Source organism: Argentina anserina, chromosome 7 (assembly GCF_933775445.1).
Source record: "Argentina anserina chromosome 7, drPotAnse1.1, whole genome shotgun sequence".
In the NCBI taxonomy this organism is placed as follows: domain Eukaryota; kingdom Viridiplantae; phylum Streptophyta; class Magnoliopsida; order Rosales; family Rosaceae; genus Argentina; species Argentina anserina.
Window position 1 is genome coordinate 10,183,798 of NC_065878.1, and position 15,509 is coordinate 10,199,306.

At 35.4% G+C, this 15,509-nt stretch overlaps 2 protein-coding genes across 3 annotated transcripts in view; one reads left to right on the forward strand and one right to left on the reverse strand.

Annotated features, from left to right (window-relative positions):
• The window catches only part of LOC126801642 (60S ribosomal protein L37a), a 103,867-nt gene that overhangs the window by 30,009 nt on the left and 58,349 nt on the right, over positions 1-15,509 (forward strand). The gene's annotated exons all lie outside the window — the stretch shown is intronic.
• Positions 19-5,011, reverse strand: LOC126801636 (putative casein kinase II subunit beta-4). Of its 2 annotated transcripts, none has more exons than XM_050529057.1 (5): positions 4,581-5,011; positions 3,823-4,044; positions 2,592-2,701; positions 1,198-1,363; positions 19-468 (listed from the first exon to the last, which is right to left on the reverse strand). In XM_050529057.1, exons 1-5 carry the CDS (start codon positions 4,810-4,812, stop codon positions 338-340), a joined length of 861 nt encoding a protein of 286 aa, XP_050385014.1. In that variant the 5' UTR covers positions 4,813-5,011; the 3' UTR covers positions 19-337. The 2 variants fall into 2 exon arrangements, with proteins under 2 accessions (XP_050385014.1, XP_050385015.1); XM_050529058.1 differs by having other exon boundaries at positions 53-468; positions 3,823-4,041.

Below are 15,509 nucleotides of genomic sequence, written 5' to 3' on the forward strand. Positions count from 1 at the left end.
GATAGAATCGAAGCATGATTAACCATAGTAAAAGGAATGAGAAACCAGGAAGTGCAGATGTGATGACCATCAATCTCAGATTCTCAATCAACAAAAAGAATAATCTTACAAGTGCTCTGTAAATATCATGATTAAATTCAAAGACAGGTTTGCCCTCTAATAAGGCAATTTGCACTTCAAACATTTTCCATGGTAGATTGCTCTTCATACATTAGGAGCTACAGCAGCTACCTCACTTGTTACAACCGAGCCTTGATCAGTGGAGGCTTGAAGCAAAAAAAGGACCAAGGATGATCAATGGAGGATCTCATCACAAGTTTCGCAGTTTGCAGCATGCCTACGGTTTATGGAGCTTGAAGCCAAAAACTCTTGGAACATAACTCTGAGATGCCTTTTGTGGTTTAAGGTGTCCATATGTCATCAAGAATAGGTGCGGAAATGTGGTGCCAAAATAAGCTCCATCAATATCTTCAACATGTTAAAGAAATGGACACATAATCTGAGTACTTTAAGCAAAACTAGACAAATCTAATAACATAGATGAAAAGGAAACTATACGGCTATAAAGAGACTGAAGATGAAACATGTCGACAATCCAAATTGTACTTTCCATATAATTAGTCCAAGCAAGGAGTTCTTATATCCTAACTACATTCATTTGTGTTTACTTATAGTTGTTAAATTACACGTGTACCCACAAACACACATTCACCACAACCAAACGCCCCCAATGATTACACATCCCACTTATAAAGAAGAAAATGAATCTCCACACTACACGATCCTCTTAGGCTTTCATAGTTGACCAGCAAACTTATTACCATAGTATATATGGTCATTTTGCAACCCAGACAAACACAGACTGTTCTCTAGCTACTATTTCGAATGCTAACAAAAGTAAAGCCTACATCACAGACATGGCCTCACACTATGGCTCACTATCTGTCGAATTCGATTTTCAAGCACTTTCACTAATTCCTACACCGACAAAAGGGACCGAAAAACTGCTGAGAATCGCTCATACCAAAAGCAACCAAATTAACATGAAAGTTAGAAGAGAAAATCTAACAGTAATCATGCAAATGGAAACACCATCAAACTTAAACTGCAACGAATCAAAATGTGAAGAGTTCATAAAAGTATGCATCAATCAAGTAATCTTAGCTGCATATTTCACATCTAAACAGAAAAGGATACTGCCTTGGTACTTTGACCGAGGGTAATATATATCTTCGCATTTTGAGCAGTATATTTTTACAGTGCTTGAACGAGGAATGTCAGATTGACCAACTGGAAGGCAGGGTTGTCCACAGCAATAAACTCTTGGACATCTTCCAAAGTCATAGTTTTTGTATTTCTCTAACTGTATAATAGTGATATCAATATCCTGAAAAAGCATGATAGAAAACAAACAAAATGTACAAAAAAAAAAGGCATAATGCTGATTTGCACCCCAAATTTGGTTGAAATTGTCAATTTGCACCCGAACTTGCATTTGAGTCAATTTACCTCCTAAACTAGGTAAAAATTGCCGATTTACACCCCGAACTTGTATTTGAGTCAATTTACCTCCTAAACTTGGTAAAAATTACCGATTTGCACCCCATCTGTTAAATTTAACTGTTTCTATCCAATTTTGCGTCACATGTCATACACATGAGGGGTAATGTTGTCATTTTCTATTTATATTTTTCTTAAAAACAAATAAAAATATTCTTTAAAATGAGGATTATTTTGTTAATCAAATTATTTATTTACATCTTTTTTCTACCTACTTAACCCTACTTTGAATTATATATTCAATATACCCACCCATTCAAATATAGTGTGTTGTATATAAATATATTTTTATATGTACACATTGTTGGAGGATGAACAAAACGAGAATAATAACGACATAATAGAACAGAACGTAACCGTTTATTGATTGATAACGAGACCAATTATAGGCATTACATAACCACAATCAGTAGGATTCAGAGTCCTAATCTATTACAGAAATGCGAATCTATCTCTAACAGGAAACCTAATAAGGTAACACACACAATGGTAGAATAGTAATTCTCTCGGAACACACATTTATTTTTAATTTTCAATGTATTTATTTATTTATATTTTTTCTAATATCTTTTAACATATCATATCACATAAAATAATAAATATATAAATCAATAACATGTTTCGAAAAAACAAACATTATAACAAGTGTTCCTCTTAAGTAATTTTATTAATTTATTTCATTATTAAATATGAATAAATATATAATGACAATACTACCCCTTAAATGCATGACATGTGACTTAAAATTAGATTGAAAACATTAAATTTGACGAATAGGGTGCAAATCGGCAATGTTTACCAAGTTTAGGAGATAAATTGACTCAAATGCAAGTTCAGGGTGGAAATCGGCAATATTTACCAAGTTTAGGAGATAAATTGACTCAAATGCAAGTTCAGGGTGTAAATCGGCAATTTTTACCAAATTTAGGAGGTAAATTGATTCAAATGCAAGTTCGGGGTGCAAATTGACAATTTCAGCCAAGTTTAGGGTGCAAATCAGCATTTATGCCAAAAAAAAATTAATAATTTACCATTGCAGCCATTCCTTTGCTTGTTAATATGTATCTAACATGAATAAGACCATATAGCATCTCCGCAGCTGATTCAACCAACTCATTCTGCTCTTCAGTGAACATATCACCTGGACAGAATCCATAACCATTTAGTACCTCCATGATGAAAGGCTGAACAAACAAAGAATAGGATTGAGAATAGCTTTCATATTTTAGATCTAGTCTAATACCAATACCAGCATTTCTACCCAAGATGAACCCTTTTCTTTGTTTAAGATTTGACAGGGTATGCTGGGTAGTGCAAATACCTATATGGATACAGCCAATACTTCTCTTTTTTTTTTATTAACTGAATTCAACCATTGTACGCTTAAGCTTTGGAATCCTATAGATCATAATGTACTGGATTCAATAAAATCATACACGAACTATTGGCGGCATATAAGTCAGAATGTAAATTTGTTGAAAGAAATCACTATGCAGTCATAAACTTAAATTAATAATATAAAAAACCTAGACCATGCTTAGTCCCTAAAATGACGCTAAGAGCTACTGTGGAAGATCTATTACTCTCATTTTTTTAATAGGGAACTATATTCAGAAAATAATAGTGATAAAATATAGATCTCATTTCCTAGGATATTGATTTTGGTTAGATTTAAACCACTACGCTGGTAGTTTATTTCTGAGGTTCAACAGACTATTTTTCTCATCTCAGAAACCATGCTGCCAAATGTAGAAGCCTGAGAAATATCATGGGTGATAGACATAATCTTGAAGACTAAACCATAACTAGGCTTAGAACCCTAAATGGGTACACTACCCAAAAAGTGTCCATCTGAATGTAAAGTGTTGCTAGATTCTATCTGAGATCCACATACAAATCTCTTCCCTACATAAAAGTATTGCTAGCTTATACTTCAGTAGCTTCTTTAGTGAGAAACTGTATGCCTTCTTGCACCTTTATCAATTTGAAAAATTAGAAGAATAAGAAATAAAAAAAGCATTGAAAAAACTAACAAGTGATTCTCTTGAATGAGCACAGATTATTTACCAAACAGGGTTCTAGACTTGGTTGTTTTTCACCAATATGAAAGTTAAGGGAAAAACATAAAGTGGCCCAAATTATAACAGTTAATCTTATGAAAGAGAAATATATTTCTTTTCTCACAATATGGAATAGGCAAAGATATATTAATAGCAAAATATAAATATATATACAAACCACTTAGCCCAGACAAACTCTTACCATGAGAAGATTCAACATCTAGAATCAGATCAAGAGCGTAGTCATAATATGGAACTTGACTGCTCAAACCACAGAGATTGAAATCATCTTGAATGTATTCATCATCGACTTCACAAAAGAACTCGTTTCCACGCAGATTGCAGAACCATGAAATCCAAGATGTGTCATCTCCATCGGAACCACTGACATCTGATTCTTCGCTGTCTGTCTCAGATTCCTCTGCTATTAATGCAAAATATGTAAGTGATACAAACCTTATTAACAAGCAAAGGAAAAAATATATATACTACACTTCCTTGCAAAATCCTTCAAGATGAAATCCTTTCTTAACATTTAATATGTAACTGTTTAGTGCCAACTACTCTTACAAATTGCAAATTTGCCGAAAATAACTGAAACTTGGTAAGCTTAAGACTTTGAAGAGTGATCAAGTCATCACTCTACCGTCTGAGTTCCGAACACACGGAAAATATACCATAATAGTATACAGCTTTCAACTTTCTATCTCTCATCTCTTACCAAATAAACTAAAATTAACATATATTTACAGAGTTTAAGCACATTTTACCATATAAACACCACAAAAGAGCGTAAATCAAATCATGTCAACTCCTAAACCACATTAACTAGCTTCCAACAAAACCCGAAAACTCAACTACAGCTACTAAAAAAAACAGAACAGACCTCATTATCCTCCAAATCATAACTGATCCAAATTTTCACAGAACCAACAAATCCAAAAGCAAAAGAAGACCCACCATCGGAGCACTTGTTCTTGGAGAGGGAGGCGGCGGCGCGGTGATCGAGGTGGGATTTACCGGCGGAAGTGGAGGGGAGAGAGAGGCGTTGTTCTTTGTCTTTGGGTCTGGATGTGGAAGGGGAGGACTTCTCTAGGTGCTTGTCCAGTGCATCGTTGATGCGCTTCCGGTCAAGTGGCCCACCGGCGAGCTCAGTCTTCGACGACGCACCTCCTCCGCGGTCTCTATACATGGTCTCAAATTGGGAAGAGGCCCTCCTTTCGATTTTGGGAGAAATGAGGAGGGGAATCAAGCTCTGAGCATGGTGGGGTTTGAAGAGGTGGTAAATTAGGGTTGTGGGGGATCGGAGAGGGATCGGAAAAGAGAGTTAGGGTTTGGAGGATGTGGGCGAGAATGAGAGAGAGAGAGAGAGAGAGTGAGAGAGAGAGAGATGTTTTTGAGCAAAAAATGGTCTTGGGTTTTCTTCTGGGCTCTGGCTCTTCTTTGTTTTATTGCCCTTGCTGCCTCACCCTTCCACTTACTTTTTAATTCTATTTTCTTTTATAAATTTTTTATTTATAAAATTTCATAAATTTGAATCTATAAAATTCGGACCGGGCATAAAAAGTTGAAATCTCTATCCCGTCCCGAAATTCACATAGATAGAATGGAACGGATGTCTAAAAATATATGTCCCGTCCCGATCCCGTCGCATTTCATAATAGTATGATGAGACGTGAAACGAATAATTTTTACCCCGCTTCGTCTCGTCCCGCAATTAAATAACTTATAATCTTAGTCGTTAAATATCTCATCATCACCCTTCATTTTAGGTTTATGTCTTTAGCAGCTCATTCCTTTTCATTCTGGTCAATACAGAGAACTCATCATTCTTTGAGTTCTCTCCCATCTTACCCACCACTTCCACCTCCTCCACCGCACCTCCTCTGATCTCATCATTGCTGTCTCCGACCGCCTCTCTGTCCCTCCTAGCCTCAATCTCCATTCTCTCCACTCCTACTGCTTCACCTACTCAGCTAGTTATTGACGATTAGTTCCTCGATCTCCTTCCAATCTCAGTTGGACTCCTCCCTCTCACCTAGAGGATCAGTTTCCTCTCCTTCCAATCTTAGTTGGAGCTTTCAAAATCCCATAGTTCGAGTAAGTTCATTCTGATTCTAATGCTTTTGTTTATATACTGAATTGTTTCAATGTTGTTGCACTTTATGTGGATTGTTCTATTTTGATGCTATGATTCGTTAAGTATCAATATAAGCATAAGACATCATAATAGTTCTTTGCAGTTGAGTTTATTGACCATGCTAGATGTGATATTGATATAGTACATGTTTATGCAGATAAATTATTCGACCAATGCCTGAATGACTTTTTTATTGCATTAACCACATATACATGTTAGATAACTAGATTGCATTCCTTGGCTAGACGTCTTGAGGACATAATTTCAGTTTTGTTTTTGTTCCTAATCTATATAGACTTCTATTAAGTATTAACACTTCACAAGAGGATTATTTGTAAGTCCCGGAAATATTGAGCTAAATTGAGATCGTATAAAAATTATTTTATAGTCTCGGTAATTATTGAAGTAAATGCTTAGAAATATTTTTTAGAATTTTCTACAAGGTGAAATCCTTGATATGAGAGTTTGGTATTATAGTGCACGTCACGACGAGCTTATTTATATGATTTTCCGAAGTTTCATATTATTAAGAATTTATTGGAAAATCAGAAATTATTTCTAATGAGATCTGGGCCATTGAAATGTCACCATTTATTATCAACCATTGGATTCAAATGGTGGAAAGTGTAAATATTGGAATGGGATCAGAATGGGTTTTTTTTTGTTGGAAATGGGATCAGTATGGGTTAGAACGACATATTTTCCCAAAAGACCGAGCGCTCAACTCTTTTCTTCTGCTCCTTCCCACCCGTGCGCACCAATCCGGCAATTATGCCGCCGGCGGACTGGCCCGGTTTTGTTCCTCTCGGCGTCGCTCCTTCCCATGGTAGCATCTTGTCCTATCGTCGCCGGAGGAAGGAGAATCAAGGAAGCAGAAAGCCAACTGCTCTTGGTTTCCTTCCGGCGAGTTTGCAGCGTTTTCCGGCATCTCCGTCCGCCGATTGGGTTCCTCATGGTACTATTTTTATTCTCTTCTCCGTGCTCCTTCCCTCTGTTACCTTAGTTTTTCAATTAAGTTTTGATCGATTCTTATTGTTTATGGGTTTAATGTTCTTCTCGGCTCCTCAACGCCGGCGATGCTCCTGGCTTCTCTTGGAGTGGTTTTGTTCTTCATTGCGTTATGTAGTGGAGTTACAAGATGATTAGGAGCTGATTCCCGAGCTGGGGGAAAATTAAGGGAGAGAATGGAAGAGAAATTTCTGGTTCTAGAATCAATCAAGAAGCCTTCTCCGATTTGGGATTTTTATAGGTAAACCCAAACTTCAACCTTGATTACCATTACAGTAATGGGTTGTTTGATAGGCCAGAAATTCTCGAAAAATAGTCGTTTTTTTACAGGGTCTCATTTATTTCATACTTTAATATATTAGAAATAGAATAGAAGTCCTTTACTATTTTAATATAATTATATGTTATATGAAACCAAAAAGAAGAAATGACAAGATATTTGTCTATATCAATGGAAGAAATAAAAATATGGAAAAGAAAACAGGGATTCTCTACAATGACACTGTAGACCAATTGAAAGATAAATTTGGAATTATGCTACTTTGGAAATAACTTTGTCAAGGTTGAAAAGGACGGACTTGAATTCTGTCCATTATATTTAAATGGGAAGTTACGGTATATGACAGAATTTTACAAGTTTGAACTGATGCCATGGTTGTATCAAGTTTGAGAAAGTATTGTCGGAAGGAAGGTTGATTATTATGAAGTTGTTAAATAAGGAAAATGGCAGAACTAATAAGTTTCTTCTATGGTTCCTGCACTTCCTATTGCATGAAGTCATGATCTTAAAATATGATCATGGCATGAATATTATTGTGCATTTAGGTTGTATTGACTATATGCTGGTGAGAATGGATCAGAATGAGATTTATAATAGTGGCTGGTTGTATGATGCAAGTTTGGAGTGTAACTATGCCACTGTGGTTTCCTACTTGGGATGTGTAATTATGGAATTGTGATATAGCAAGATAGTAGAGTTTGAGTTAGTTGGAAGGTGAGGCCATAATCAGTAACATGATATTGATATGGTTCTCACGGGTGCTTAGTTATTATGCTTTACATATATTGAGTTGTTATTACTGTTTGTTGCCCATGGTAAGTTCATGGGTGTGCATAGTAATTTACCTTGCTATATTGGTTGATAATGCCCATGGTAAATTACTATGCGAGGGAAATTGAAAATGAAAATGGAAGTATATGCATATTGGTTGATAATGCATTGTTGATTAATATTTCGTAGTGCAAACCAATCATGTAATTGATCAAAAAATATCTGGATTGATTATGACATTGTCATGGTTGGTCAAGTATGTGGTCAACGTAAAGAAATGTCGATTAGACGATATATTTCGTCGTGATTGCATAAATATGTAGATACTATGTTAACGACTATATGTCGGACTTTAGGGACTCCAGTTACCCGAGGAATAAAATGGAAAGTTCGTGGCTCACAGAGAGCGAGGGAAAGCATTGGAATCCAGGTAGAGATTCTTTATTTATCTCGATTAGAGCTTTCCATTGTTATTTGTAAAATGGTGCATGTTGTGGTTTAGTTATGTTTAAATGCTATTCGCGTACTAATTGAACCGTGAGAGATTGTGATGGCTTAAGAGTGAGGGGTGGCACTGATTTCCTTAGGTTCGATCCCTTAAACCTCCGGAGGGTTTAGTTACACTGGTCGTGCGAGTTCAAATCTTAAGGACAGACTCGAAATGTTGTGTAGTTTGGTAGCAGACGCTCTTGCTACGCTTATCTGTTACAGTTTATATGAGGTAAGGTCGTGTAGTGGGTTTATAAGATCGGTCATCAGGAGATATTTGGTTTTGGCATGTCATATTGAGAATCAATGCACCGATTATCGAGTTAAGTTGTTTTAAAGTTTGTCTTTCATTTTACGATTTAGTTTATAAATGTTTTGTTGGGATCCCAAATGTTTAAATTGTTTTCAAAGCTAATCGAGACACCCTACAACAGTGTCTGTGCATGAACAATTTGGTGTGCTGTTGTTCGAATTTGGTAAACCGTCTTTCAATTTTCTTTTCAGTTTCCATAGTTGATATTGAATTCCAGAACTTTGTTAGAGTTAGTTTATTTCCTGCTCTGTATATTTATTTTCCTGAAGTTTGTTAACTTCATGTTATCAGTTGTATCAAGTTTTGGACGGACATGTATATTTATGTGAAAAACATATTTTCACCTCAAAATTAATGTAAAACTTATGTTGTGCTTGTCTAAAATTATTTCACAAATTGCCTTATGTTTCTTTAAAATATAAATCAGGTTTTCGGTTTATGTTTTATAGACTTGCGGCATTGTGACGTACTTCAGCTGGTGAGGTGCAGTTTGGGGTGTTACATTATTGAATAAACTTCTTCTATTAACATTTCTGGTGCAGATTGGTTAAAGATGACTAGATGAAAGAAATCAAGTTTGGTTCGACCTAATTCCTCTGCTTCTGGTCTTGGGAGTTCTTCAACAGCGACATCTCCTACTCCTCTAGAGCTAGTTGAAGTTGGAAGCGAACACCTGCTGCTGCCAATGGACCTGTTCCAAGCGTAGTTGAACATGCTGCTTTTGTAAGTGAGGGCGGTGAATCTTCTTCTCTAGGTACAAAACGTACTAGTATGGTTTGGGATTATTTCGAAGAGTACGGTTTGTGATGGATTGATGTTTTATGTTTGTGTGATGGATTATTTGGACTATTAAAATGACTCAATGTTGTTAATTCATAGTTGAAATGTTGAATGATAATTGTATGTGAGAATTGAGAAATTAGGTACATTAAAGTCATGGGACGGTGAGATTAGGCATGTTTCGTTCCGATCCCAACTGGGATTAATCTCGAATGTGATGAATTCTCAAAAACCTTTGTCCTGTCCCGTTTTAAAAGAGTGGGATGTGACTGTGGGATGAGACGTGAGATGAGCCTCGTCCCGTCCCATCCCATCCCATCTCATCCCATCCCTATATAAAATTATTACTAGCCTTCTTGCACACCCGTGTGTGCGTAAGAAAACACGATACTCATGTGTCAAAATTATATTTTCGTCTATTTAATTGTATATGAATTCATTATATCACTTTCTTTTCTAATTCACAATGTTTGACTGCGGCAAACAAACAAATTTTTTGGGTTGTATGAATTTATAGTGATTTTAGACTTTTAGTTACACCTTCATAATTACTAATTTCAAATTGTGAAGCGAAAAAAAATTGAAATTGATTTTTTTTTAAAGGAAAGTAAGTCTGCTTATTATACAAGTTATTAAGTTGAAAACTTTCAAACCTCATAGACTTCAGTCCATTCCAACATACTAGAAACAAGCTGGCGTGAGTACGGCGTACTAGCAACAAGCCGGCACGAGTACAACATACCAAGAACGGCACAGGTACAACATAACAAGAACAAGTTGGCACAAGTACAATAGCTGACCCAATAGTAGTAACCCCTCAAGAAGAGGAAAAAAAAACTGATCCGATATTAGTAAAACCACAAGATCTATCAGTTGTTCAAAAATATACTGCAATTCCAAGTGGTAGTTTGATTTCATACAGCAGGCAAATTTAAAATGAAACAAAGTTGAGAGCAGTGATTCATATAGCTCAAGAAGTAACACCAGAATCATTTTTGGCGGCATCATTGGCATCCTTTTCATCTTCCCGTCACCTCTTCTCTTTTAAAATCTGTTATGTAGTTTTAGGTGGACCAAGGACATGAATAAGCAGTGGGAGGGACTCATAGTAATTAGGGCAGTCTTCAGTCATATGCTCTCGCGTCACTCGACAAATTCTACAAAAGAATCAATGTAGATGAACTTGTTTTTTTCCTAGAAAATTTCGGCCCGATTGAGCTCGAACCCAGACCGATTCGATATGTTCGGTTTTGGACCGTTCCAGCATCGGGTTTTGGACCGTTCCAAGTTTGGAGTTTGGTTCACACTTGTAGGAAGAGTAATCATGATGCTCATACCCTTGTTCACTAGGACAAGATGAATTTTATTTTTCAGTTCCTTATGTTCTTTGAGTTGCGGTTACAGTTAACCTCTGTATTACTTGATTCCTTTAATTTTCAATAAAGAGTTATCGTTTTGATAAAAAAAAAGGTTATCAAAAGTATTCAAGCTGTCGACAAAGCGATACATGGATCATTGATATGTAGATCTTACATTGAGATAATAATTGTTTTAATGCATTATAGAGGGAAAACAACATTAAAGAAATGAAATCGGAATTTTTTCATACACTACAACATGAAGACAATCTAAGTAAAAAAGGATTGGTTTGAAAGAAGTACTTTGAACAACTTCTCTCTTTTCTCTTCCTCCCAACCCAGAAATTTCAATTTCAATAGTTCACTCAAAGAATTTATGAACAATTTGAGCTCAAACTTTATCAAGAATTCGTACAGTTATTAACAAAATGACCCACTCAAAAAACAATGATAATGAAAAGTTTTAATTTGTGGATACTTTGGATGTTCACTATATGATTCTCTATAATCAAAATTGCATAGAATAGATAGGATACTGGGCATTATCGAAGAGGCTTCCACCCCTTTGATCTAAGAGATCGACCCAAGTAAGTCTTTTTTACATATAATTAAGAGTTGAGTTTCTCAATAGTCCCTCAATTTTGGTGCACTGGTCAGTTTAATCCTCAAACTTATAAAGTGATCAATGTGATTCCCAGAGTCTTATGTTGCTATCAACAAGATCCCTACCGTTAACTCTTTGACTAATTCCGTTACAGACCCCTTTTTTTTCTCTTAGATTCAACCTCTAAGTACTAGTATTTAACATGCCAAAAATTCGCCTAACGACTCCCTGGTCTAAATGGCTACTAAAAATGGCGGAATCACTGTTGTCTTAGAGTATTTAAATCTAAACGTTTCTAAAATAATAAAAGAAATATGCAAAATATAAAATGAATATTGTTGTGACGGAATATGGGGCACAATCCTAGAATTTATTTTAAGCAAGCAATATTACAATCATTATACCTAGAGCCTCACTCTATGCTAAATAGCTAAAACTGTTAAGCCACTCATAATTTTGAATTAAATTACAAAAACATACAAATACTTACTTGTAATTGTAGCACACCTTACAAATAGGACACCACACCCAAAGATTATATTGTAATCACACTTACACTCACATTCTCACAAACTACTAATGTTTTTCTCTCTTGTTTTTCGATGACTTCTCAAGGAAGTTCTCATTCCCTTTTATAAGCTCCCGACTTCAAACTTCAATTAAAACTTATTCAGAAATAAGTGGATGACAAAGAATCTTATCTTGATAACTTTACTTTTATCAAAGCAAAGTTGTTTGTCCTCATACGTCGGCAGAATTTTTAAAACAAAGTTGAGTGTCTTCTTGCGTCGGCAGCTTCTCAGCCCTCCATCTGATTTATTATGTTGAGATGAGCTTCATTATCAAAATCAAATGAATCATTTGATCCAAAATCTTCAGGAACTAATTCGAGATCCGAATATATATAGGAACTTTTTCCTCATGCTCTATTTTTTTCTAGCCACGTAGTTGAGGTCAGAGTGTAGTCGATTTGTTTTCTTGCTAATGACTTAAAGCAATCACAAATGGTTACATTCGAACTCTACACCTGTTTTTCTAGAGGTGCCAGTTTCCATTCTCTAGGGAAAGTTACTTCATGCCATTTTGTCACATGCTTTTGTTGAGAATTATTTCTTGGATTAGTAAGAATTGCTGTAGTGATTTTTTCTGAGCTGTTTATGAATTTAGTGTTGGGTGCAACCGTTGAACATATTAACTTGTACTATATTTTGTAGTCTATTGCAAGTTCCATCATTCCCTCTTTCATAGAAATTCCATATGTTTTCATCCTCAGTCTAAGGCAGTGAACTGCATCCTTTAGATGAGTGGTGAAATGGGGAAAACATTGAAATATGCAACTTGATTGCACAAAGAGGCTTCAACTGTTCCTAACAAGTTCTTCTGAAAATATTTTATTCTGTCATCTTGTAGAACACACAAGACAGAATAATCTATTCCATCTCTAGCAAGTAGTTTAATACTAACCTGGACGGCTCCAATATGCATGTATGAGTATCATCTTCGAACTGCTTCACTTACTTCTTTAGGAGTGATTAATCTCACATCTGTTTCTTCACCAGTAGCAGGGACTGTTAGTTCAAGGATCTTAAACCTATGAGAATCTAAGAGAAAATCTCATCTCTTATATATCTCATTTAATTTGAATTTAGGGGTAGACGCGTGTCTGACACTAGATTCAATCTCGTTGTACTCAAATTCTTTAGCATTAATGAGTTGTATTGGCACGGTATTCTTTTTTGTACTGAGTATTATACTCAGCATTTCATATCTCTTTTTGATTTTGCTTTTTTTTTTTCCACTCAAGTAGTTTAGGTTCACTAAACTTGAGTTTACCCTCTCCCTTTGGTGAAGGTATTTTACTAGCAATAATCTTTCCTAGGGCTTCTTCATCTATATTATCAGATGTTTCTTTCATTTGCTCTATAGAGTTTTGTAGACTTGTGATTCTTTTGCTTAATTCTCGAAATTGATCTTCGAAGCTGTTACCTAATTCTTGAAGATAAGCAATGCTGTAATTTTGTTGATGTATAAGAGCATCAACGTTTTCGCTGAGTTTCTCAGTAGAGAGGTGAAAACTTAAAGTTTTATCATCTTTTTCTCTTATTTACTCTTTGATTCATCATATACTGGATACAAGAGTTTCTAAAAGCTTTTTCAGACTTTCCTGAGTGTCTCTTAATTTAGCTGCTTACTTATGGATAATATTATTGAGATTCTCTGAGCTGGATAACTTTTTCTCAATATCTGAGAAGTATTGCCTTTGAGATAATCTAGTTTGACTTCAAGCTTTGTTATTTGAGAATTTATTTATTTGAGTTGATCTAATCAAAGATTAAACATTTCGAGTTGTTCTGCAACTTTGTTATTGCCTTTTTCTCTAGATAGATAATTTAGAAATTCAATCCGGCTAGGTCTTGACAGATCAAGATCTGCTGCTCTAATTTCCTTTTGGAGATGAATATGTTTGTCGTATAGAGTATTTAATATTCTGCAAACGTATTCTATGGAGTACTGGTTTTCTTGAATATGTTTTGAATGAAAGCACACTTGCCACTTATCAGTAGTTTTTGATTACAAAAAAACTGGTAGTTTTTAGGTATGGCTTCTTTTTTATTGGATAAAAGGAGCCAACTTTGTGGCATAACCCTGATCTTCACTTGTTTCTGAGCGAAACAAACTCTGATATCAGCTAGGGCGGATCTAACCGATGCTCAAAATGTGAAGAGGCTTATGATCTTATTCAAAAATTTCTTGAAGAATTTCGATATTTTCTTGGGATGCGTATATTCTACGCTGTATTCTGTAGATAATATCCCAATAATTTTTGGTATTTCTTGGAAGGTTATCTCTATTTCTTATTAGTTTTTTTATATTTTTCTTTTTCTTGTTGCAGTTCTTTTAAAGACAGTTTAGCAAACGCTAAAAACTCAAGTCTAAAAGCTATGACAATTGCTATGATGATAAAATAATTGTTTACCTTTGAGTATAGAGGGTAGATTTAAAGATTTGTAAACTGCTTAGATAAACAAACTTTAAAAATTAGGCCCACCATGCTCTGTAAATTTTTTTAACAAAAGGATAAAATTAACAGAAAAAATATATTATCTTAACGGAATATTCTAAAAGTTTTGACAGAAGTAACTTATTGATATTAGAATAAGAGTTCATAGATCTCTTTAATCATTTTTAAAATTCAGGGATCAGATTGTTCTTACCACATAAGTTCAAAGATTATTAGTGAATTTGCCCCTATAATTAAGAAGGTTAATTTTAATTGAATTAAATATCGGCTTATGTGTCAAACTATCATTCGTCGAGAGGACCAAAAGGTAAGCTACTATGGTCATCCGAGAGCACCGAATAATTTCTCTGTACACTCCCTACTTAATACATTATCCATCATATTTCTTGTTCATTCATTTTACCGTATACACCACTCCAACTACTACTTCTACCCTTAAGTATAAATCTGTATTAAGACCATTAAGTTTATATATTTTTGTAATCACACAGTTTTTTTTATCTCAAAAGTTACATAAAAGTTTCAGATAAGCGGAAAATTCTATGGTGCAGCGCTGCATGCGTGCAGCGTTCCTAATCCACCGTCCATACACCCTACAGACCCACGTGCATTTCAAGACACCCTCTATCTACCGTCCGATTCGGTATGTATGGTATGCTGCGCTGCACCATAGACACATCCTCAGATAAGCTAGAAGTTTTCAAACATAACTAATAAGTAATAACTATGACCGGGTAAGGAACCTAAGCACTAGATGCTTTTAACCAAACCCAAACAAATCCTAACGAAAAATCTATACAACCCACCTACATCCCTTCTGACAAGTCTAGCTAACACAACCGTGTTAGCAAAGGCAGTAAGGAGGTCAGCAAGAAGTATTCTGGAATGGTCCGAGACCACTCTGGTCTGAGACAGGTGTCACCAATTCATTCGTCCATACAGATCCAACTAACGGTTGAAATCGTTAGTTAATGTTTTTGAATCAGTAATTAAGGTTAAATATATGGAGAGGGGTGACGGTCGACATCGTTAGACCAGAGTGGTACTAGACCAGAGCAGAAAGTCTCAGTCATCAAGCCCAGACCTTGACAAAGTCCTCCACCCCGTGCAACAAATCTCACACC